At 35.7% G+C, this 23,001-nt stretch overlaps 1 protein-coding gene and 1 non-coding gene across 2 annotated transcripts in view; both read right to left on the reverse strand.

Annotated features, from left to right (window-relative positions):
• Positions 1-8,553: 8,553 nt before the first annotated feature.
• Positions 8,554-23,001, reverse strand: part of IPO7 (importin 7) — a 44,485-nt gene continuing 30,037 nt past the window's right edge. Inside the window, exons 13-25 of the mRNA XM_061147873.1 lie at positions 20,442-20,531; positions 19,863-20,028; positions 19,542-19,702; positions 17,873-18,001; positions 16,692-16,758; positions 16,483-16,608; positions 15,934-16,031; positions 14,313-14,408; positions 13,636-13,856; positions 13,331-13,536; positions 12,377-12,583; positions 10,528-10,644; positions 8,554-9,694 (exon numbers count right to left, since the gene is read on the reverse strand). Coding sequence (XP_061003856.1) covers positions 9,597-9,694; positions 10,528-10,644; positions 12,377-12,583; positions 13,331-13,536; positions 13,636-13,856; positions 14,313-14,408; positions 15,934-16,031; positions 16,483-16,608; positions 16,692-16,758; positions 17,873-18,001; positions 19,542-19,702; positions 19,863-20,028; positions 20,442-20,531 — 1,782 coding nt within the window. The 3' untranslated portion in view covers positions 8,554-9,596. The remainder of the gene's footprint in view (positions 9,695-10,527; positions 10,645-12,376; positions 12,584-13,330; positions 13,537-13,635; positions 13,857-14,312; positions 14,409-15,933; positions 16,032-16,482; positions 16,609-16,691; positions 16,759-17,872; positions 18,002-19,541; positions 19,703-19,862; positions 20,029-20,441; positions 20,532-23,001) is intronic.
• Positions 20,117-20,301, reverse strand: LOC133064888 (small nucleolar RNA SNORA23). Its single transcript, XR_009694761.1, has one exon. It is a non-coding gene; the product is annotated as a small nucleolar RNA SNORA23 (small nucleolar RNA).

A 23,001-nucleotide genomic window follows, 5' to 3' on the forward strand; every position in this document is an offset into this window, starting at 1 on the left:
TTTAGTGTCTTTCAGGTGATTATGGACTGGCCTCAGGATAATTACAGTGTTTTTATTTATACTTGAGTCTAGTTTGAGATTTTAGCGTTACCTTGTTTTTGGTAGAGAGTGTGAGGGGCAGACTCACCTAACCAAGGTATAGCTGCCTAATTGGTGCCCAAAAGCCATTGGAAGGAAGACTTTTGAGTGTCGTTTGAATACAGATCTTTAGAAGTTTAAAGTAGTTACTATCTTTTATCCCATTATAAGAATAAAAAATGGGACACATAAGATTGGATTAAGTTGCTTGAAACTGGAGGAATTGGCTCATTCCAAACAGTCTTGTTCCCAATGGATAGACTCCTTTCTTCACCGAGTAGAGGGTTCAGATGACAAGTGTTCTAATTTATACTTTCTGTCCCTTCCAGATGTTACATCTATATTTTGTAATCAGAAATGTTATTAAAAGAATCAAAATATTTTTATGGAATTTAGTTATTTATTACTGTCATTAACCTTTAGTCTGTTTGTTAAAACACTGTTATACAGAATCTCAAAAGGAAGTTTAAAAATCACCCTGTAATTGTGGATCTTGGTTACAGGACATCTTTCTATCCTTAGGACCTAAGTGGTTGTAAACATTGAATGATAATGGTGAATAGGATGCTATAATTCTACTTTAATTGGCAAAGATACACTAATGATATTGTCACAGATAATATAACTTTGTGTTACAATGTTTACCACCGACTACAGAACGGAGTTCCAATGTCCTAATATTTAGGGCTATCCATAATCCAGATTTTCCCTAAATCACCTCCTATTCTTCATATCTTATTACAATGTAACAAATTAATGGCTTGAAAACATTTAACTGCCAATCATTGTTAGTCCACGCTGTACCACAAAGCTGAACCTTTTCACCAGTTTTCTAAACAGGCTAACTTACTTCTGGCCTCCTTCAAAAACTGTTACTATTAGGTTTTTAAAAACATTTAAATCAGAATTTTCTGGAGAATGGTTGATTTGGGCATATTTGCACACCGATGTAACTATTAAATATCATATGTATAGAAGAAACATGGAAGGAATGCCCTGGCAGTCCAATGGTTAGGACTCCAGTGCTTTCATTGCTGAGGGCTAGGTGGGGAAACTAAGATACCACAAGTCTGGTGGTTCGGCAAAAAAATTAATGCATTCAACTCTTAAAAGTAACTTATGTCTAGGAAAAGTTGACATTGAGTTACCAAATTATTTCTGTAATAGGTTTATTAATAAATTCTCCCCCTAAATTTGTAGATTTTTAAAAACACTGAATAAATCTGCAATTCTTTCTCCCAAACACTGAGGGCTTCCCTGGTGGCTCAGCTGGTAGAGAATCCGCTTGCAGTGCTGGAGACCTGGGTTCCATCCCTGAGTTGGAAAGATCCCCTGAAGAAGGGAATGGTTACCAGTTTTCTGGTGTTCTCCAGTATTGTGGCCTGGAAAATTCCACAGACTGTATAGACCATGGGGTGGCAAAGAGTCCGACACAAATGAGCGACTTTCATTTTCAAACGCTAAAGGATTTTTTTCTTTTTTTTTTTGCTTAAGAATTTAAAAACAAGCTCGTCAGTTGCTCTCCATTGGAAGCTGTGGCTGTTAGATGTGTCACTTATCTTAGAAACTCTTGACCCATTTATAAAATAAAAACTTACTTCAGGGACTTTCCTGGTGGTCCAGTGGTTAGGACTCTGCTCCCAATGCAGGGGGCCCGGTTCGATCTCTGATCAGGGAACTAGATCCCACATGCTTCAACTAAGACCCAGAGCAAATAAGTATTAAAAACTTCACAGTGTCAATTGGGAAGATTTATGAGAATGTAGAAAAAGGTAGCACCATGCCTATCAGAGGTACTTTTCAAATGCTTGATGTTACCTCTCTCTCCCAAGTCTCACTTTAATGCTCAGCACAGTGGTTTCTAAGCACTCTGAAAACTCCTTTGAGATTCAGATGAAAACTATGAAAAATATACTAAACGCATCGCAGTTTCATAGGGCTCATGGACCCAGAATCCTTGGTCTGCAGTATAAACTCATTGTTAATCTCACTCAGCTTCTACACTGAAAACATTAATCAGGGCTTTATTAGAATATAGTGTTAGAAGTATATGTTACTTAAAACCTTCTTTTCCAATCTCAGATATAGTTCTCAGTACGTATGCTGACTTAAGCATAGTACTGATAAAACTGGTCATGTTTTGTTAGTGGTTAATTGCAGGACTCCCCTCATTTCAAGTTATTGATAGTAACTCCAGTATGTGCAGTTTTCCATTTTATCAACTCTACCCATGGACCTGTTAACTCAATTCATTCATTCATTCGTTGTTGAATGAGTCACTAAATCGTGTCCAACTCTTGCCACCTCACAGACTCGACTCTGCCAGGTTCCTCTGTCCATGGGATTTCCCAGGCAAGATTCCTGGAGTGGGTGGCCATTACTTTCTCCAGGGGATCTTCCCGACCCAACGATGGAAGATGGATTCGTTACTGCTGAGCCACCAGAGAAGCCCATTCACTGGTTACATCTTTGAAAATAGCACCTGATAACTGAGCCCCAAGGTTATTAGCTGTGGTTAATGTGTTTGATTTATTTTAATGGCAAGCTAAGAGAAAATAAACTCTATTTACAAAATTTTATCAATTAAAATCCTTGAAGATTCCAGGTGTCCCTTTGAAACTGGCTACCTCCGTAAGATTTTAACAGTCACTTTTGGCTACTAATTACATTTGCTTAAATCTAAAATCTAACATTCCAGACAAAAGAAAAAAATAAGTTTCATTAATACACATAGTGAGTAGGCTGAAGTAAGTACTTCAGCAGTAAAGAATAGTCTAGAAATGAAACCATTGTTTTTAAAATGATTTTATTTGTCTGGGAAGGCATACTTAAGTCAAGGTGAGGCTTTTTTTTTTTAAAGTGAAACTCTTGTCTCCAAATAAGCAATAGGATTGATACCATTTTATAGAAAAGCACTAGGTGCTGTAATTTTGGGAGGAGGCAGAAAAAAAGATGGCTCAGTCTTAAATTTCCAATGCTATATCACACTGAAATATATAACAAAGATGCAGCATTTACAGAAAAAAAAATTTTTTTAAAGAATTCTTCCTCCTGCTATCCACCCTGCCAAAGTTTGGTGCCAGCTAGGGCTGTCTGATGGGATGATGGGATTAAAAAAATGAGCAGCTAGCTCAAATAACTAAATATTGGTGGGATACAATCTCTAAGACAGTTTTCCCTATATATGGGGATAGCTAGCTCTTACTTTATACTTAATGAATAAACATTGGGTATTACTTTTTAGATAACTTTAAACAAACTTGAAACTGAAAATTGAGATACTCATATACCAGAAAACTCACTTCAGTATACATGCACTTCAGTAGTTTTTAGTATATTCACAAGGCTGTTCAACCATCACCAGTATCTAATGGAAAACACTTTAATCATGCCCAATAGAAAACCTATGCCCATTACACTCACACTCCATTCCACCCTCCCTCCCCACCTCTATCCCAGTGACCACTAATTATTGATTTGCTAATTTTTAATATTTCATATATATGGACTCGTGTGTCTGACTTGTTTTCAAGGCTCATCCACACTGTAGTGTGTAATTGTACATCATTCCTTTTTACTGCTAAATATCTAATTGTATGGCTATTTCACATTTTGTTTATCCACTCACCAGTGGCTATTTGGATTGTTTCCTGCTCTTGGCTATAATAATGCTAGTATGAACAACTGTGCACCAAGGCTTCATTTCTCTCATTATATGTATATGTATACATATAAATACACACACATATGAGAGTGGAATTGTTAGGCGACACTTTTCAACCTTTTAAGAACCATCAAACTTTTACACAACAGGTATTTTATATTGTACCAACACTGTACAGGGGTACAATTTCTCTTCTTCCTCACCAATACTTGTGATTGTGTACCTTCTTGATTAAACAGGCTAGTAGATAAGAAATACCACATCATGAATTCTAATCTGCATTTCCCTAATGACTAGCATATTAAAAAAGCAAAGGCATCACTTTGCCAACAAAAGATCGTCTAGTCAAAGCTATGGTTTTTCCAGTAGTCACGTATGGATTTGAAGAGTTGGACTATAAAGCTGAGAGCTGAAGAATTGATGCTTTTGAACTGTGGTGTTGGAGAAGACTCTTGAGGATCCCTTGGACTCAAGGAGATCCAACCAGTCCATCCTAAAGGAAACCAGTCCTGAATATTCATTGGAAGGACTGATGCTGAAGATGAAACTCTAATACTTTGGCCACATGATGCAAAGAACTGACTCACTGGAAAAGACCCTGATGCTGGGAAAGATTGAAGGCAGAAGGGGACGATAAGAGGATGATATGGATGGGTGGCATCACCAACTCAATGGACATGAGTTTGAGCAGCCTCCAGGAGTTGGTGATGGACAGGGAAACCTGGCGTGCTGCTGTCCATGGGGTCGCAAAAGTTGAACACAACTGAGTGACTAAACTGAACGACTAGAGATGTTAAGCATTTTCTAAGATACTGGCCATTTATTTCTTTGGAGAAACGTCTAATTGGATTCTTTACTGTTTTTAAATTGGGGTTTTCTTGTTGAGTTCTGAATATAGTCAAGATTAGCAGACATTTTTTCCCATCCTCTGCAGTCTTTTCACTTTTCCAAAGTAACCTTTGAAGCACAAAGTTTTGATGAAATCTAAATCATGTTTTTGTTTCTTGGTCTTTGGTGTTATAGCCAAGAAACTTAACTAGTTCAGTCACCACAATTTACACCTGTATTTTTTCCAAAGAATATGCCCAGTTGTCTCAGAGCCATTTTTAAGATTCTTTCCTACATTGGTTTTCGGACTCTTGTTAAAAACTATGCATAAGTATGTGCTAAGTGACTTCAGTCATGTCCAACTGTTTGTGATCCTATGGACTATAGCGCACCAGGCACCTCTGTCCATAGTATTCCCCAGCAAGAATACTGCAGCGGGTTGCCATTCCCTCCTCCAGGGGATCTTCTCAAACCAGAGATAGGTTCAGTTTCCTATGTCTTCTGCATTGGCAGGTGGATACTTTACTGCTAGTGCCACCTAGGAATATGAAAGTTGCTTAGTCATGTCCGACTCGTTGCAACCCCATGAAATTCTCCAGGCCAGAATACTGGAGTGGGTAGGCTTCCCCTTCTCCAGCAGATCTTCCCAACCCAGGGATCGAATTGGAGGCCAATTCTTTACTGGCTAGGCCACAAGGGAAGCCCAAAAATACTGGAGTGGGTAGCCTATCCCTTCTCCATCAGATCTTCCCCACCCAAGAATAGAACCGGGGTCTCCTGCATTGCAGGCAGATTCATTACCACTGAGATATGAGGGAAGCCCCTGTTGAAAATCAATTGACCATAAACTTAAAGGTTTATTTCTAGACACTCAATTTTATTCCTTTGGTCAGTAGAAGGTATCTATCCTTGGGAATTCCCTGGTGGTCAGTGGTTAGGACTCTGTGCTTTAACTGCCAAGGGCATGTGTTCAGTCCCTGATTGGGGAACTAAAATCCCAGAAGCCAAAAGTTACAGCAAAAAAAGAGGAGGGGGGGGCGGGATCTATTCTTACTAGGCGATGGCTCGGTGGTAAAGAACCTGCCAACCAAGCAGCAGACTTCAATTCCTGTGTTGGAAGATCCCCTGGAGAAGGAAATGACAGCCCACTGCACGGCAGTATGCTTGCCTGGGAACTACTGACTGAGGAGCCCGACAGGTTACAGTCCATGGGGTGGCAAGAGTCTAACACAATTTAGTGACTAAACAATACTGTAAATGTAATTTTCTTAATTTCACTGCTGCTGTATAGAAATACAACTGATTTTTTGTATATTAATCTTATGCCTTGCAAACAAGCTCTTTGTGTGTGGATTCTTCAGGGTTTTCTGTGACATGAGTCATCTGAGAATACATTTCACTTCTTCCTTTCCCACTGGATGTCTTATTTCTTCCTGCCTAACTGCCCTGGCTAAACCCTTATTGAAAGACTGAAGGCAAAAGGAGAGGATGAAATGGTTAGAGAGCATCACTGACTCAATGGACATGAATTTGAGCAAACTTGGGAAGAAAGTGGAGGACAGAAGGGCCTAGAATTCTGCAGATCATGGGGTCAGAGTAGGACACAGTAACACCTCAACAACAACAATGAACAAAATCCTATATACAATGCTAAAAAGAAGTGGCAACAGGAGGCATTTTTGATCTTAGGGGGAAGGGTTTTTACTCTTTCATTATTAAGTCCATTCGTTTTAGCCTTTCTTTGAAATTGAGGAAATTCCTTTTTGAATTTATTAAAAGGATGTTAAAAGGGACTTTTAAAAAAGACTCTGGTAGGAAGCACTTAAATGTAGGATTCAGATACCAAGTATAATTGACAAATTTCTATCTATCACCCGTGCTTTTAAAAAAAACTAGAGGGGGAATTACCTCTCAAAAAGTTACTTAAAAGATATTTCTCTCATAGTAACAAAATTCTGGATTTCTAGCTGTATATCTAGTTTCCGTTTGTAAAAACCAAAGTAAAGTGCTATTATTGCAAGGGTGGCCAACCTCATCAACTGTAAAACTCAACTTCAGAAGGGATCAACATTCACCAAAACTTAAAATTACATAGACCAGAACTGACATTTTTATAACCAAGGTTTTAATGTAGTTTTAGGTCATTTATTTCACAAACACTTATGGAATGCTTACTATGCTTAAGTCATTGTGCTAGATCCTCCCAAAGACATGGTGTATATTAATATAATTCCTAATAACTTTTCCTAAATGCTTGCTTCAGGGACTATATCTGGGACTGAACACAGCCATAGTGCTATGGTATGGCCACCCCTGCTCTACACTCTGGTCTCTTCCAGAGGTGAACGTAGCAGTCATTATCCTGGTAAGACATGTAGATTAGTAATCACCATTCTGTTACCTGCAGAGAAACAGATTAACATCTTTTATTTAATACTGATAAACGAATAGCTTTTATAAAAATGGATGGCTTAGGTTTACAAAAAAGTGAAGATTTTATGCTAATGTCAGCCATTAAAAAAGACATACTGAAACCCAAACGAAATCAGAATTAACTTGTATAAATTAAAAAATAAGTTATAGATTAGTGAAACTGTGGGAAACTCTGTATGTTAAAGAAATAAATAAAATCCACATGCAACTAATTACAAGTTTATAAATACTACTCTCAAAAAGTTATCTAAAATCCTATAACCTTATTTAAAAACACTGATACATTATCAAGATTCATAATCTATAAGAAACTCTAATTTGATGTTATATTTAAGGAAATACTGAAAATAATCGAGGTATATTTGGTGCATTAGAAACTACCATTTGAACAATATTTAATATTAAATATAGTTTAATTTTAAGGTCTTTCATTTCAGTCAAAACTTCATAAATGTAGATTAGTTTGGATTGTATGACAGAGGAGACAATAAAACTTGATCTCAAAGACATACGAATACATTTTCTTGAAACAAAACCTCAGCAACCGAGAATTTTCATACTGTGCATGGGAATAACTAAAACCTTTATTAATATGGTTTCCAATAACAATGTGAAAATTGAAATTATCAATTCAAAGAGCAGTGAAACTTGAAATTTAAAAAAGTAGACTAGATATTAGGTAGGGGATAAAAGGTAAAGGAAGACGAAAATGTTTAATACTATTCAACACTTCCCCTCTGTACATAATGTTGCATATATACAACTACTCCATTTTAATTTTATGACTTTTATATAATAATGAAATCCCCTGAAGCAACCTAGGGTTTACAGATGGTGTTCAACTCGGGGCGAAAAAGTAGAAACACACTTGATTAACAATTTTCACCCACACATTTCAGACAAACATTTTTTTCTTTTTTTGCCAAGATTTTCATAGTAAATTCATAAATATAGGAAATACTTTCACTCCTTCAGTGTTAAAATAGAAAACCAAACAATGCCAACGGTAGTGGCTTAATTACTGGCATACAAGAAAAACACAACACCAATGGGTTTTCATTATGCATTTTAAATAATATGTGCATTTGTTTCATTTTTACATTTACAAATTTTCTAGTCTGTTATAGACAACAGCACTCAATAGTTTTTAATCCATTGAGATGTTGCTTTCAATTTGAAATATTGTGTGTATACTGTATATAAAAAAATAACCCAATGTATGACTCATCTGACAGATGTTCAAGATCAATAAAAGCTTATTTTTGAACATGCAGTTAGAAGAGAGGGAAGCTAGCCAACCTCTCCACGTTGTCTTGTTGCTGGCTTGTTTTTGCAGTGGTATAAACAGTGGTTTTTGGAGGGAACCCTGTACCTTCAGCCTATCAGATACCAGCATCAACAAGAGGGGCAGAGGAGATGGGAAAGGGAGGTGGGCAGGTGTTAAATGTCAGTTTTAAAAGTGTGCATTTCCTATTCTTTCTAGTTATAGGATAAAAATAGATCAAGGAAAAAATTTATAATTAGAAAAAAACTGCAATCAAATCAAGACATAAGAGCCGAATTAAGTTCTTTTAATAGATTGCATATATAGATGTTTAGTCATACTCTTTGATCAACTCTTTAAGAGTAGAACTTTATATCCAATTTACATGCTTTCAAATATCACCTTTCCTCTTTGTTACAGTAAGGTCTTGTACCCAAATATCCACTTGTACACTGAGAGCTTTAAGAAAAAAACAGGACACAGAGGGAGTTGCCATTTTTAGCAGCAATGAAATATCACTAACCCCTTTTAACATACCGAATTCAAGTCACTATCAGAGGTGAGTGCACCACAAAGTCACCAGGTACAAAATCGCTAATTCATTTTTAAATTAATAACTTGAAATTACCCCTGCCCCCCACCCCATTACATCCCATCTTTTTATAAACAGCAAACATTTTGCTATTTTATACATAGGCTAGCAGGCTTGTTTCAATATGAAAGTGCTAATTCATTTACAGATTTTCTTTTTAATCAGTTATGTAGTGCTACAATAAATGTCCAATAATCTACATAGGAACAATCTTTGATGAATGAAAATGATGAAGATTGAATAAGGCTATCGATTACCTTATCTTATTTACATATAAAGAATAGATACCCAATGGTGAAGGAGAGACAGAAATCGGACAAATACTCATAGGTGTAAAAATTACATCTACCTTTGAGCTTATACTGTAAATGAGACATTTTAAATAGTCCTGTAGCCCATGCCTATTTTTTCCTCAGAAAAAGAAAAGCTGCCTTCATGACATCCCCTCCTGTTGTAGATTTCCACAGTGTCACTTGAACTTTCAGTCAAATCCTTACTTTCTTCAAAAAATAAAGAAAATACTCCCTAGCCCCCAAGTTACCTCCCTCCCCGGCCAAAATCCCTCTGGTTTCATTTTCAGTGCCAAGTTGCATGATCAAGTCCCACCTTCTGGGGTTTCTTTGTCCATCTATTGATCAATTAGTTTAGAGTAGATAACATGAACCAGTTCTGGAACCGCTACTAGGAGGAACACAAGCTCTTCACTACAATCACACTGCAGGAAGTAAAGTGGTAACTCAATTCATCCCTGGTGCCGGGCCTCCAAAATTGAAAGAACTTGGCACGACTGGAGCACTGAATTTGTATCCTCCATGTTTCTCAATCATTTTGGATTCTAGAAAAACAAGTATACATTTGGTAGAGCAATCGATCAGCTTACTACTTTGCAGAGTAGAAGGAACTAACAAACTATAAAAATGATCCCTGAAAGTACAGACATTAACAACAGCTAACCACCAATATTAGCCAGGAAGTTCCAAACTTTGGTCTCTGTTCTCCCTCCATATGTAAAAAAGAGAAGTGTGTAATATGTAGAGAAGATGAACTCTGTTGTATGCTATAGACTTCTCAGCCAATTTTCACTTCCCATTGTTTAAAAAGAAAAATCCTTAAATACCCTATTTTGAGTCAAATACTGAATCAACAGGATCCAATTCCAAAGGTAGTAACAGCTAATGAATTTACTGCAAGCAAATTCAAATATAAATACGTCAGAAAGGAGGTATAAATACTTCCTTTTTTATAAGACCCTCTCCGAATATAAAACTAGTCTGACTCACAGTTATTAAGACCTACAAAACTGTTAGAATGTGTATTACCTAAAATATCCTATATTGAAAAGCATTTATATATTGTTAAGCATGAAATGTTCACTGATAAAAAGAAATGATGTATGTCTTTAATATACTTTTAAGAAACTGCAGTTTTCAGAGTTTTCCACTATCAAACCAGCCCCATGAGACTTAACAACCTTATTATAGCTTTCAACTACACTTACAATCAAGAAATTGTGGCCAAAACCAAAATTCTTTATCTCATTCCTACAGATTAGTGAATTTCTTATCACTTCCAACAACTGTAGGTCTTACATAATTTTAAATCACTTAATTTAAATTTTAAAGCTGTATCAAAGTTATTAATTGCATTAAAGAGGGTCAATTAACATACCATGGGCTGCTCTTCTTTGATCGGCTAGAGTTGCTATATCTTGTAACTGTTTTCTTTGTTCTTCATTAAGACCATGAGTCAGAGCCTGATACCACACAGGATTACGATTTTGTATAGCTATCAAAAAGGAAACAAGATAAAAAAGGGCAATAAGAGTCCTGGTAGTTCTCTACTATTCCGTTCCCTCTACTCTACCTCCAGTACTGAAATTCTGATCTAGTTTATATTTTCCCAATAATTACCTACAGTATTTTAAATTGCTTGTGAGAAAAACATACAGGGGAAAAATTTCTGGTTTAGCATTATGCCTCAAAAACCTAATCACACTCAAAATCCTCACCTTTAGTAAATAAGAACTTAAAGAGCCTAAATCAGTTGTTATCTAACAAGTAACAAAGTAGGGAAACTAAAAATAAAGTTAACTCAAACTCCTTAGAAGATTCAGAGTTAAAGCAACTTAAAAACGGACACATTCCCACATTCTGGATATAATTCTCAAATTCCTACATTAAAACACAAAACCCAGAAACCTTAAAAAAGAGATGAATGGTACAAAATAAATTCTTATTTTTTTCTGCATTTCTTATTCAAAAATCTTTCTTAAATATATGTAGTCTTTCCATAGAAAGGTACTCTGCAGTACTTAAAAATACTCACATATTTTCATATTATAGTCTAAATAATGGTCAAACACAACCCATAAGAAGGAATAACAAAACTTCCCAGCATGTCACAAGACCAGGTGTTAAAAATCTCACTGTTTAATGAAAACACACACTAGATAAGCTGACAGACAATGGTAACAAGTCTAACTATATACGCCTGTGTTTCAATTAGCTACAGAAAGAGGGGTGTGTGTGTGTGTGTGTGTGTGGTGAGTGAGTGAGAGAAAATGTTCTCTATAAAGGCTTTCCACAAAATAAAATTTTTTACACAGTAATTCCCAAGAATGAAAACTGATTTCCTCATGATCTTCTACTTCTACTGTACTGCCTTTACTGTGCATGAGCCTTCTATTATAAACCATTCTTTAGGAATTAACATGTGTTTAAGTATACAAAATACAAGTCAAGGACAAAAGCCAGTCAGTTCTTGGCACTGCAATCAATTTTAACAGCCTGCCACATAGCCCCAAAACAATTACTTGCATTTCCGCAACCTTGCATCAAAATTGCTTTGTCGTGGGCTTGGAGGATTAATGCTTTGCTTATCAGAGAATTTATCCTACATCAAAATTAATAATGCATAGGAATGATAAAATAGCAAAGTAGTTAACTGGAAGGAAAGGAGGTTCAAATATAGTGTCAATTTAAATTTCTTAAGCTAGGTTAAAGAACACTGATGTTGTGTTTTGTTGAAATCCAAGTAAATGATGATCAAAAACAAAAACTGGAACCTAGTAGTCTATAGCCACACACTGTGAAGCAGGAGAAAAGAATAAAGATTCCCAAGACTATACATGTAAACAAAAAAGGTCAAATTCCCAGATGGGTAAGCACAGGCTTAGCCAGGGGGAGAAATACACACAAATACATGAACACAAGAAACATAAGGGTAGATACTTCTGGGAAAACCTGGGAGGCTACAATGAAGTATACAATTTTCCTATGATGTGCCTATTTCAGAATTATGATCTAAATAAAAGTAAAATAACAGAATGAGGAAAATACTCTGATCTCTAAGGAGAAGTAACTTTGGGTACTTTGCCTAACAATCCTAAATCATGTTCTAGTTTGGGTTTGATATACCCCAATCTCTTCTTTAGGGGGCAGACATAAAGAAGAACAGTTTCATTCAGGAAAATGGGTCATATGGAACTATCTGAATTACACAGAACAAGTAAACTTACTCTGAAATATAGCTTTAAATATCTGATATTCATCAACAGGATTATCTTCATCATCAATGATTGTGGAATAGCCTTCCAGGGCAGTTTCTTCAGCATCATCTTCTTCCCAATCTTCCTCATCTCCATCTTCACCCGCTTGCTTAGCCAGAATCTCCAAATATTCTTGCCCATCTTCATCAATATCATCTTCATCACTGCCCAGTTCCTCTGCCAAGTCATAAAAAGGTGCTCTTGTTAACTCTGAAATATTCTGTTACTCATTATAACTCACTGACAATGATCACTGTTGGAAAATCACAACTGAATAAATAGAAGGGAGAGTTTCAGGAATTGGTGTTTAAATACATGTTCGGCAATAAGTAGAAAAAAAATTCTCACAGAAATCTAACCACAACTGTTAATAATCTAGATTCTAGTATTCTAATATTATATATAGATTCTAAAGTTAGAAAATGGACTGAATGAGAACCAGCACTTGGCATGCTCTAAAACTTATGGTATTTACCAAACCAAATAAATACCAATAGCAAAGCAACAGTTTGTTATTTCCACAGGAATACCTTTTACAAGATTTTTTTTTTTTAAAGGCTGGCTATGATAATATAGGATAAAAGACAAAAATGGCAATTATCATTTTGGAAACATTAACTTAAACAACATCTATTTTTATTCTTGTGGTCTGTAGTATCTCACAGGTGAAATGTATTAGATGCTCACAAACACTAAAAACCCCAAACCAAAAATCATTTTTACCTAGAACTGCTTTATGTAATGGAGATACAGCTGCAAGTTGTGCCCTCATGGACCTAACACTCTAGAGAGTCTATGAATGAATGAACATGTAAATATTTGGCTATAATTCCACATTTCATTAGAATAAGGGCTAAAGGAATAAGTCCAGTGATATTTCTAACTAGGTAGTAAGACTAGCTTCCTACATTGCAAATCCCTTACCCGTTTCATCATCATCTTCAGCTTCATCGTCATCATCACTGTCATTCTCGTGTTCTGCATGGCAGGCATAAGCTCTTTTTAATCCATTAAATAAAAGAATAAAAGCTGGCAAAATCTGTCCAGAAACCTGATTTAAAACTTGTGGTATTTGTTCCATATCAATAAGAGCACATAGGCCCAGAACACACATCTTTCTGTCATGAAGCCTGAAAAAATAAAATAAATATTTTCTTCCTTTCCTTAAAAAAATTTTGCAGAGTTCCTCACAAAGTTATATAAAAAAAGACCCAGTACATGTCACTTACCCCAAGAAACAATCAACATCATTAAGCCACTGTGTAATAAAATGGTTTGTAACTGGTTCAACATTATTAGGGAAGCGAAGATTTTCTAAGGTATTGAGAAGTAGGTGTGGATTATAATACAAAGCTGCAATGGCAACTTGCAGGCACATTGTTCGAAGCTCACTTGTCTTCACCTCTCTTGTCAGCCTCTCTAAAGCTGCTTCCACAAACAAGGGAATACACTATAGAGAAAAATAGCAAAACATTTCAAAACTGTCAGTAATAGCAGGCATTAACTATCCTACCCATATTAATTTTCTGGTTTCCTCAACCAAACCCTATTTCATTAAATGATCCAATAATTTTTATTGTTGAAGCATTTCAGTGGGAAATCCAATTTTAGAGAAAAACCAGTCTTCACTGAGATATGAGAGCCCCACCACAACAGCAATCATGGATTCAAAATATTCCTACTGACTAAACCTTATTGTGGCAGTCGTTTTGTATATTTCCATACATATTAAATATATGATCACTATTAAAGATTGGTTAAATTTTAAACAATTTTAACATGTTATCTTGGTGTCATAATAAACAACATACCAAATATATATATAACAAATGCCCCAAAACAAAAAGCAGAGGGAAAAAATTCCCTTCTGAATCCTCCAACCTGAATCATTAATGGCTTCACTGACCTGGTCAATGCCACGCCCCTTGCACTGCAGAATGATAACCTCTAGCAATTTTGCTGCATGACACTCTGCATCTTCTCCCGCAACTCCTGTAAGAACCTGATCAACACAAAATATAAACTGCAAGGAGGCGTCTCAAATAACAACATAACTAGATGATTATTCTGTGACTAAGTGTTCAGAAAGGATGAGGATGACAAACACAACTAAAAATTTCATGAAGAAAAATCATTTTTAATGTCTGGTTTTAAACAGACTGAGAGTTCTCAACAAATAATGTAAGGAACTCATGTTACCAATTACACTGACTTGATAATAAAGGACCCCAATCAATCATTTTATCTCCCACTTCTTAAGAGGAAAAAAAAAAGCAACATTCACCATGTATATGTATCTTATGATTTTCCAACAACGGCCTAGTACTTTTGACTTTTTAAAAATGAAGCTTCAGATTTTACAATCTTGCTATTTACTAATACTGTACAGCTACCATAAACCCACAGCCTCCAAGTAGTTCCTTTTTTTTTTTTCCTTATTGAAGTAGTTGATTTACAATGTTGTATTCGTTTCTGGTGGAGAAGGCAATGGCAACCCACTCCAGTACTCTTGCCTGGAAAATCCCATGGACGGAGGAGCCTGGTGGGCTGCAGTCCATGGGGTCACTAAGAGTCACTAAGACACAACTGAGCGACTTCACTTTCATTTTTCACTTTCACGCATTGGAGAAGGAAATGGCAACCCACTCCAGTGTTCTTGCCTGGAGAATCCCAGGGACGGGGGAGCCTCGTGGGCTGCCGTCTATGGGGTCGCACAGAGTCGGACACGACTGAAGCAACTTAGCAGCAGCAGCAGCATTCGTTTCTGGTACAGAGCAAAGCTGATTCACTTATACATACGTGTGGTTTAGTTGCTAAGTCGTGTCCAACTCTTTGCAACCCCATGGACTGTAGCCTGTCAGGCTCCTCTGTCCATGAGATTTTCCAGGCAAGAATACTGGAGTGGGTTGCCATTTCCTTCTCCAGATCATCTTCCCCACCCAGGGATCAAACCTGGGTTTCCTGTATTGCAGGCAGATTCTTTACCAACTGAGCTACCAGGGAAGTCATACATACATATACATGTTCCTTTTCATATTATTTTCCATTATGGTTTATTATTTATTTGAACATCAGTAGGAGCTTGTTGTTTGTTAATTTTATATACAGTAGTTTGTATCTGTTAATCCCAATCTCATAATTAATAACCTCCCTCCCACTTTGGTAACCATTAGTTTGTTTTCTGTATCTTTGAGTCTGAGAATGTTCTTTATGAAACATCGCTCATCATTTCTGGTCTTTTCTTCTTTTGATTCAAAACTTAGCAGAGAATAAGCTAAGATAAGGTCCAGGCACTAAAATCAAGAAACGTAGTTCTAATTAAATACCAGAAGGTAGACATAAATACTTGTCAAAGTCATCAATGAGAGATCTAGGAATCAAAGCCATTTTGTTGATGACTTTAAATAACCCTTATTATGTCAAACTCATATGATATCATGTTTACCATAATGTAGTATCATGTCTATTCACAATTTTGTACTTTTTATAGCACAAGCCTCACATGTTCTTGTATTAGGGTGACCTACCTTTTTGCACATACTGTATATCATTTCAAGGTACTTGGTATCAGATAGAAGTGTGTCCGTATCAACTGTTACGTAATTATGAAGCAGAGGCATCATATCTGTATTAATAAAAAGTGTAAGTTAAATATCTCTACTAATATAAATGCTTGTTTCTGAAAAATCTGAGAAAAAGAAGCAAGTCTGAATGTTTTGTCCCTAACATTCACTTTTAATTATTCACTTGTAATTAAATGTAAAAATGAGCCTATTATTAAAGTACATTCCTTCATATGTAGTAAACATAAAGAGTATGTTAAAGATTATACAAAGAAGACTGACAGGAAACAGGAACTTAATATGTGTTTTAAAGAAAAAAATCTCAAGTGATAACTAAATCAAAATGTATAATGGAAATCAATGCTAGGGTCATCTTTGAGCATTAATTACTACTGATAACTTGTCCAAACAAGGAAGCACTTAAGAATATGCAAAACTTTGTGTTCAAGTGATATACTAAAACTGAATACAAACAGGGGGAACCCTAAGTATTTCTATGATGATTTGACCTACCTGTAAAGTAATCAAAACCATCTTGCTGAAAAACCTCAAATACCAGAGGTAGTAACTGCCACATCTGTGGAGACACTTGTTGACATGTCAAACTGTGTGCTAAAGAGAAGATCTCCTCATAGAATTCTAAAAGAGAATACCAAGTCATTAGGACAATGCTTGCTCATATGAAATAGTAGGATATTCTTAGAACAATCAGAGGTACCTACCTAAGACATGCTGCTGTAAAACAGTTCCAATGACCTGTAAGCAGATTCCTTCAAGCTGCTGGGTTATCTAAAAGAGAAGAAGAAAATCATATGGAATTGCAGCACACTGAGTGAATTATTAAATAATATATAATAATTCAGTGCATTTAAATATAAAGTCAATATTTTTAACAAATTATTTTAAGCCTTTGTTTCAAAATGGGAGTTTCAAAATTGTGAATCAATCTGGGAATGAAACTTAATACAATACTATTACAATCAGACAAACAAGAAATAACAAGGGGGATCGGGATGGGGAATACATGTAACTCCATGGCTGATTCATGTCAATGTATGACAAAACCCACTGAAATGCTGTGACGTAATTAGCCTCCAACTAATAAAAAGAAAAAAAAAGAAAAAAAAAAAAAAGAGAAATAACAAGTACAGTTTACTATAAAGAAAAAAAATTTCCTAGAAAAATGGAGCCACATCATTCTGCAGAGACTAAAATCTTGTGTGTAATTCAGCCAGACATAAGTTAACTGAGACACAAATCAATAGCTTACTGAAAAATTATTTAAAAGAAGGCGTTAATCCTACCACTCCCAGTAATTTTTAAGTCAGCTCCATTTATTTAACAGTGAGCAGGGCACCCAAGTCATACAAGATAGACAGAATATATAAATTCCCCTTTAATTGTCAGTATGATCCTCAATTGGATCCCAAATTCCTAAAAGTCATCATAATGTTATAAAGTGGAAGGAGACAAACATGAGATAAAATTTTACTTATCAGATACAGAAGCAGGATATCCATTTGGAATACATACAGTGTACACCTAAAAATGGTTAAGGTGGTATATGTTATATGGATTATACCCTAACTAAAAAAAATTTTTATTAAAAAGGAAAACTAGCAAGAATAAGTTTACCTAGGACTCACTATACTTTTAGATCTGAGAACGGTAACCCCAAACTCAGAGCTTTGAGGCAAAAATACAAATACCTCCCTCCTATTCCTTCTAAAATATTTATAAAGTACTATGAAAAGGGTACTACTAGTTAAAGATAGCAGAAATCAAGGTATGTAAGAAGATGACCAAAGAATATACGTCAGAGGCCCCCCAAAAGCACAGAACAACTGATGAAGAATGGCTTGAAATTCCCTAAAACTTTTATAGCACTAGATTATTGTCTTACTTCTTTATGATCTTCAACTACACTAAGAAGCGTGTCGATGGTATTCAGGATTCCCATAGCAGTAACTGCTTTATCATCACTTCCTTCTTCATCTGGCCCAGTCTGGATTACTTGATTAAAAGTCATTGCCTACATTGAAGAGAATATAATTAAGCTTTGTCCTTAAAGCAGTATAAACATATTTTTGTCTAAAACATAGTTTTTAAGATGTTCTCACTGAGACAGCACAACTGATTGGCATTTCCAAATCAATTAATACTATATAGTAAATGGTACTGCTCTACCACTTACTGGGTCACTTTAAACAGACTACTTGACTTCTTTTTCCTGACATTTTCATAGCGATACTGTGAGGATTAAATAAGGCAAGGCACAGAAAATGCTTAATATTATGAACATTAGTATTACTGGCTGACATTTGGGGCTTCCCAAGTGGCGCTACTGGTAAAGAACCTGCCTGCCTGCCAATGTAGGAGAACTAAGAGATGAGGGTTTGATTCCTGGTTGGCAAGATCCCCTGGAAAAGGAAATGGCAATCCACTCTAATATTTTTGCCTGGAGCATTCCATGGACAGAGGAGCCTGGTGGGCTACAGTCTATGGAGTCACAAAGAGTCACACACAACTAAACTGACTTAGCACAGCTCAACATTTGACAATGCTCAAATACTAATCATCAAATATTAGTCACCAAGGTTTCTGTTGCCACAGAATTCAATCATTTTGAAGATATTCTGAGGAAAGTTATTAATTATGAGGAGTCACAGCTAATAATCAGCTTATTATAAATGCACTATATTATTTTAATATACACTAATGCATTTATTCGGGCTTCCCAAGAGGCTCAGTGGTAAAGAATCTACCTGCCAATCATTGCAAGAGATGCGGGTTCGATCCCTGGGCCAGGAAGAACCCTTGGGAGAGGGAAATAGCAACCCACTCCAGTGTTCTTGCCTAGGAAATGCCATGGACGGAGGAGCCTGGTGGGTTACAGTCCATGGGTCACAAGAGTCAGACACAACTTGGTGACTAAGCAACAACTATATTTACTCAAATGTCTTTACCCAATTCAGTATCAGCTGTTAAGAACATTCACAGCAAATAACAAGACTCAGATTCTTCAAATCTCAATATTTAGCAAGACTATAAACTACACCAAATATATCACTGTATAGGGAATATGAATGGATAGCTGCTGGGTACAAGTCCATATTTTCTATTACCGTTAAATAATTTACATTGTTAATTCTCAGAAGTTCAGGGCTATGTACTGTACACAAAGTTCAAATATAAAATAATTATTTTAAAAAATTTCACTTTAAAAATCTGCTTATAACTAGTATTTCAAGTTGGTGCAAAGCATTCTAGGAAACCACACAAACAAGTCAGTCATGATGTAATGTAAGTACATGTCAAACTCTGCGCTGCAGAGGCACACAGTACAGGTGTGAACCCCAGCCCCACCCCTTCTAACTTGGGCAAGTTAAATAACCTTTTTATAACTCACATTTTCTTTCGATATAGGAATATTCCTCACACAGGACTGTATGAGAATTAAATGAGTTAAAATATGTATCAAGGACTTAGAATGGTGCCTGATACACAGTAAGCTCTGTGAAAATACCTGCTATAATCTGAGTAATGCATACATTACTGGTCAAATAACATACCAAATGCTGTGTCATTTCTACTGCAATAGGAGTAACTTCTTCACTATACTCGCAGATCATTTTCTGAATTACATTGGTAAGATCATCATTTTCTGTTTCTCGTATAATGTGAAGAAGAGCCTGCATGACGGGTCTGATGAATGGTGTGATATATTCTTTAGCTGTAAAAGAAAGAGAAAAAAACTTCTGGTGCTAACAGCTAAAACCCCTTAAAACCTGAATCAATATATACCAAAGAGCAAACAAGAAACAGCTTCAAATAAAAAGGAAGACAATGTGTCAAGTTTCTAGGACTATGTCTTGTATATACAAATCCTTTACCTTTCTCTTGATTGCTGATCAGCACTTGAAGTGCAATGGCAGCTTCCACTTTAACAGGCATTTCCCTATCATCAATCAGACATCTTCGGGTCAGTTCTAGGGCTGTTTGCAAGTTCTGGTCACTTTTGAACTTCACTTCACAAAAGTAGTGAAGGACCCAGCAAGCCTTTAAAAAAAAAAAAAAAAATGCAGTGAGTTACTATAGGTGTCTTACATTAAATTCTAACATGTGACAGTATTTCTAGTGCCAAAGTTCTTGTGTGGGAATTTGGAGGCTGGCCAGTGGTAGATAAAGTCAAAAGAGACAACACTAGACCAGTACTATGATCCCAACTTACTCTTTGGCTGCATGATGTTTGTGTGGATAGCAAGATCTGAATGCAAAACACAGAGAGATGCTGCTATCAGACACAGATGAAAACTATGCACACATTATGAGCAGCCATCTGAAGAAACACAAAAGTCTAGGATAAAATAGGGTTTTAAAGTGAACATTTAAAAGCTTCCATATAAAAGTCCACATAAGCAGTTATTCATTATAAGACGTAAATGAACAAACAATACAGCTTTAAAACATACCCTGGCTCTCATGTAGCCTAGTTCACTGCTGAAGAGAGGGAACACATGGTTCTGCAACATGTATTCCATCTGATCTTTATAGATCTTTTTCTGTAAAAATAAACAAATATAACAAATAAACAAATATAATCATCTCAAATGTCAAACAGATACACAAATCCTTAAAATGACTAATGATGTCAAGACGTATTTATTCTGGAATTTTGAACCCTAAGACCCATATCCAATTTTCTTATTCTCTAACATCAAAATCACTATACATTTTTTAATCTTTTTACATCATTTGTTTACAAAGCAATTATGTCAAACATTAACACCAGTGGTGTTTAAGTAATAGAAAAATGGTTAATTTTATTCCTTATTTTACAAAACATTTTTCTCTTATAAAATTATATGAAAGAACCTCTTTGGAAAGGTTCTACATGAACAATACAACATAGATTGAGAAATATTCTGCTCAAGGTAATAATGGGAATTATTTTTTGAAATTTTCTCTACGTATGAAATTTAAAAATAAAGTTAAAACAAAAATTTCAAAGTGCCATTAGAATCCACTCAAGATGCCCAGCCTTATACACAAGAAATAACCACTTAATTTACCCTTTATAAACTAAAAGAATGAGCAAACAGATGTAGAAAAGCTCAAAGATACACAAAATACACTCACAAATTAATGAAGTCAATGGAGCATCATATAGACCAAGGTTCTGGGAGTTGGATGAACTGTATCTAATTATTTACATACATTTGGAAATAGTTATCATTTATTAACTTTAAAATGAAAATAAATTTCAGATCTTGACTTCACAAATACCAGACAAAATGTATTCAAGGTGAGGTTTCTAAACATACATCTAATCCAATCACTCATTCTTTAGCAGAAAATGTGTCACAAAAACATGTTTCTAGGCTGTGAAGGGATATATTCAGGTTTACAAATTTCTGGCAAAACCAATTTTCTGAGAAGAAAAAACACTACAATTTAATACAATATGAAAAGAAAATAACACGCAAAAAGAATTACCTTCAGCATAAGCAATAACAAAGAAATATAGAAGACACTTTCAAAATCATAAGAAACTGTACCCTAAAGGACACCATCAAGAATGTGAAAAGATAAAAGATAATCCATAGAATGGCAGAAAATACTTGCAAATCATATACACCTGATCTTTGAATAATGAGGTGGTTGGCACACCAACCCTCTGTGCAGTTGAAAATCTGCCACTAAATTTGCAATTAGCCCTGCATATCTGTGATTCTGCATCTATGGATTCAACCAACTCCATTTGCGGATTCGACTAACTGTAGTATTTACTACTTAAAAAAACCCACATGTTAAGCGGACCCGAAAACAGTTCAAACCTGTGTTGTTCAGACGTCAACTGTATTTGAAAGCTTTCTAGCATAGCATTTAGAATATACAGGGAATTCCCTGGTGGTTCAGAGGTTAGGACTCTACACTTTCACGGCCCAGGGCCCAGGGCCCAGGTTTGATTCCTAGTTGGGGAACTAAGATCCCACAAGTCACCCAGTGTGGCCAAAAAAATTAGATTAAAAAAAATACATATATATATATATGTATGTGTGTGTGTGTGTGTGTGTGTGTGTGTGTGTGTATCAGAACTCTAACAAATCACAGTAAAAACATAAATACCTCAATTTAAAATGGACAAAAGATTTGGACAGAAATTTCTCCGAGGAAGACTGGACAATAAGCATAAAAAAAGATTCTCAATATCATTAGCCGTGACGGAATTGTAAATTAAAACCACAATAAAATTACCATTTGATACCAACTGGGGTGGCTATAACTTTAAAAGACAATAGCCAAAAGTTGATAAAGACACGGACACTGGAATCATCACACACTGCTAATTAATATATAAAAAATGGTACAGCCACTTTGGAAAACAGTCCAGCAGTCTCCCAACATATGATCAGCAATTCAAGTCATAGGTATGTATTACATAAGAGAAATGAAAATGCACATGCACACAAAAATGTGTACAGAAATGCTCACAACTCCACTGTTCATAATAACCAAATAGTAGAAACAAATGTCCATTTACTGATGAATGAATAAATAAAACGTGGCATGTCAGTACAATGGAATATTATTTGGCAATAAAGACTTACACATGTCATAACATGGATGAACTCTGAAAATATGCTAAGCCATAGAAGCCACTCAGTAAGCACCACATATTTTATCATTCCATTTATATGAAATGTCCAGAACAGAAAAATCCATATCAGAGACATAAAGGAGATTACAGCTAGGGCTAGGAGATTTGGGAGAAAATGGGGAGTGACTTCTAAAAGTTTCTTTTAGGGATGATGAAAACTCTTTGGAATTAAGAGTTGATGGTGGCACAACTCTTTATAAGAAAAACTACCAAACTGTACACTTTAAATGGACAAACCGTATGGTATATGAAAATTGCTCAGTTGTGTCCGACTTTCTGCAATCCCATGGTCTGTCCATGGAATTTTCCAGGCAAGAATAATGGACTGGGTTGCCATTCCCTTCTCCAGGGTATCTTCCCGACCCAGGGAT

Source organism: Dama dama, chromosome 1, assembly GCF_033118175.1.
Source record: "Dama dama isolate Ldn47 chromosome 1, ASM3311817v1, whole genome shotgun sequence".
NCBI classification, from domain to species: Eukaryota; Metazoa; Chordata; class Mammalia; order Artiodactyla; family Cervidae; genus Dama; species Dama dama.